Source organism: Penaeus monodon, chromosome 33, assembly GCF_015228065.2.
Source record: "Penaeus monodon isolate SGIC_2016 chromosome 33, NSTDA_Pmon_1, whole genome shotgun sequence".
NCBI classification, from domain to species: Eukaryota; Metazoa; Arthropoda; class Malacostraca; order Decapoda; family Penaeidae; genus Penaeus; species Penaeus monodon.
Window position 1 is genome coordinate 16590451 of NC_051418.1, and position 1702 is coordinate 16592152.

The 1702-nt window shown below is 46.1% G+C and overlaps 1 protein-coding gene across 1 annotated transcript in view; it reads left to right on the top strand.

Annotated features, from left to right (window-relative positions):
• Positions 1–1702, top strand: part of LOC119594092 — a gene marked incomplete in the record, with an annotated part of 59988 nt that overhangs the window by 13799 nt on the left and 44487 nt on the right. The window contains 1 exon segment of the mRNA XM_037943147.1: positions 712–831. Coding sequence (XP_037799075.1) covers positions 735–831 — 97 coding nt within the window.

The following is a 1702-nucleotide window of genomic DNA, read 5'->3' on the forward strand; positions in this document are numbered from 1 at the left end:
AATTTAAATAATTTATATTTTTTTCACGTTCACGTTTGCGTGCTGTACGTGATATAATCCTTTTACGGGGAAGGTTTATCGTATGTTCACTTAATGCTTCTGTATAAAGAATTAGACATGTATGTTTAGATGATTAACTACTGTTGTCATATATATAAATTTCTGGTACACTTGCACACGCCTGGAGGCATTTACACACCAGTGAGCCTTATAGACGGTGATCCATAGGGAACAACTTGGCTGTAGCAGATGATTGTTTAAAGAAGTGGCTTGTTTGGTCTCTCCCGTTCCCCTGTTCACTTCTGTTTGCTTTAGACCTCATTAGTTCCTGCGCAAAGTATGTTTTCGTGGCAGAGAAAATATTGTGCTGAAGACATAATCGTAGATGGGTTTTATAGATTATCTCTCGGGGGCTTCTTATCTGTTATCTCGGCTGCTATCGGAAAACCGGTTGTGGTCGTTCTGTGCTTATCGAATGCAAATGTACCATAATTGCACTTTCAGGAGCTACTAAGGGCGTTCCACATACGTCACTCGGGTTTATTTTTACTCCTTGGACCAACCATAATGATGTCTGTTTAACTTTACTTCATTTTAATCTAACTTTGACATACCAAGATAGATAATTAAGCGAAACGAACATGTAGACTTTTTTTTTTTTAATGGCACGAAAGTAATTCCCATACCTAATTCCCATTTTCTGTGTTTCAGGCTACGTCAGTGTAGTAGGAGCCATGATTGGAGGAGCGTGCCAAGGTGCCACGCCCACTACGCTAGCCCAGCCAATCGGAGCTGCTCTTCCACCCCCCTGGCCTTCAGCTTCTATTGAAGGTTGGTGGCCTGCTTAACCTATTCCTATTCGAATGTCTGTGCCTTTCCCGCCAGCAATACACAATTGTATGTTGACCTCCGGGTCTTGAGTCTTGGGCACTCGCAGTTTGTTCCATTTGTTATGAAAAAGTATTTTTACCTTCGGGGGCATTTTTACCTTCGGGGCCAAGGAACTGAGACATTTTGGCTTTCATTGGATGTTGCCTTCGGGTTCGTGGGGGTCGTCTGTCGCGGACTAACGTCATACCTTCTGTCGCTGGGAATTGGAAGCAGCCAGGACAAGTCTCGCGACGTGGCCCTTGTCCAATGTCGTTGCGCTGATGACACGCTGACGATAAACTGACGGGACGCTATTACTTGTGACAGGTCAGCCTCCAGCGGGAGTCATGACGTCACTACAGGTTGGGGGGCTGATCATACCTTGTTTGATAAGGTAATGTATTACTTCCTTCGTTTAGTTTCGTTCATCATTAACAAATTTCATTTCCCTACCACTGTTGATATTAAACTCACTTCAGTCCGTCATTTCGTTCCTTTTCCCTGCGCCCGCATTGTGCTTTCCTTTAGAGGCAACGTTCATCGGTGGGATCGAAGAAAAGGAGCGAGACAGAAAGCTTCCTTAGGCGACGCTGGGGATCAGCTGTAAGAACCTGGACCGGAAAAATCTCTCCTTTCTTCCCCCGCCCCCCATCTACCCCTCCCCCCTCGCACCCTTGGCAGCGCCGCCCCGGGGGTTCACAAAAGGGAACCGAGACCGCATGCGGGGCACTCGGAGCGATCCCGGTAGACACAAGATACAAAAAAAGACTTACGAAGCCATAAGTCAAAGTCGGTCGGGAAGATTAGCATTGTGGTTGCCTGAAGGCCTTTC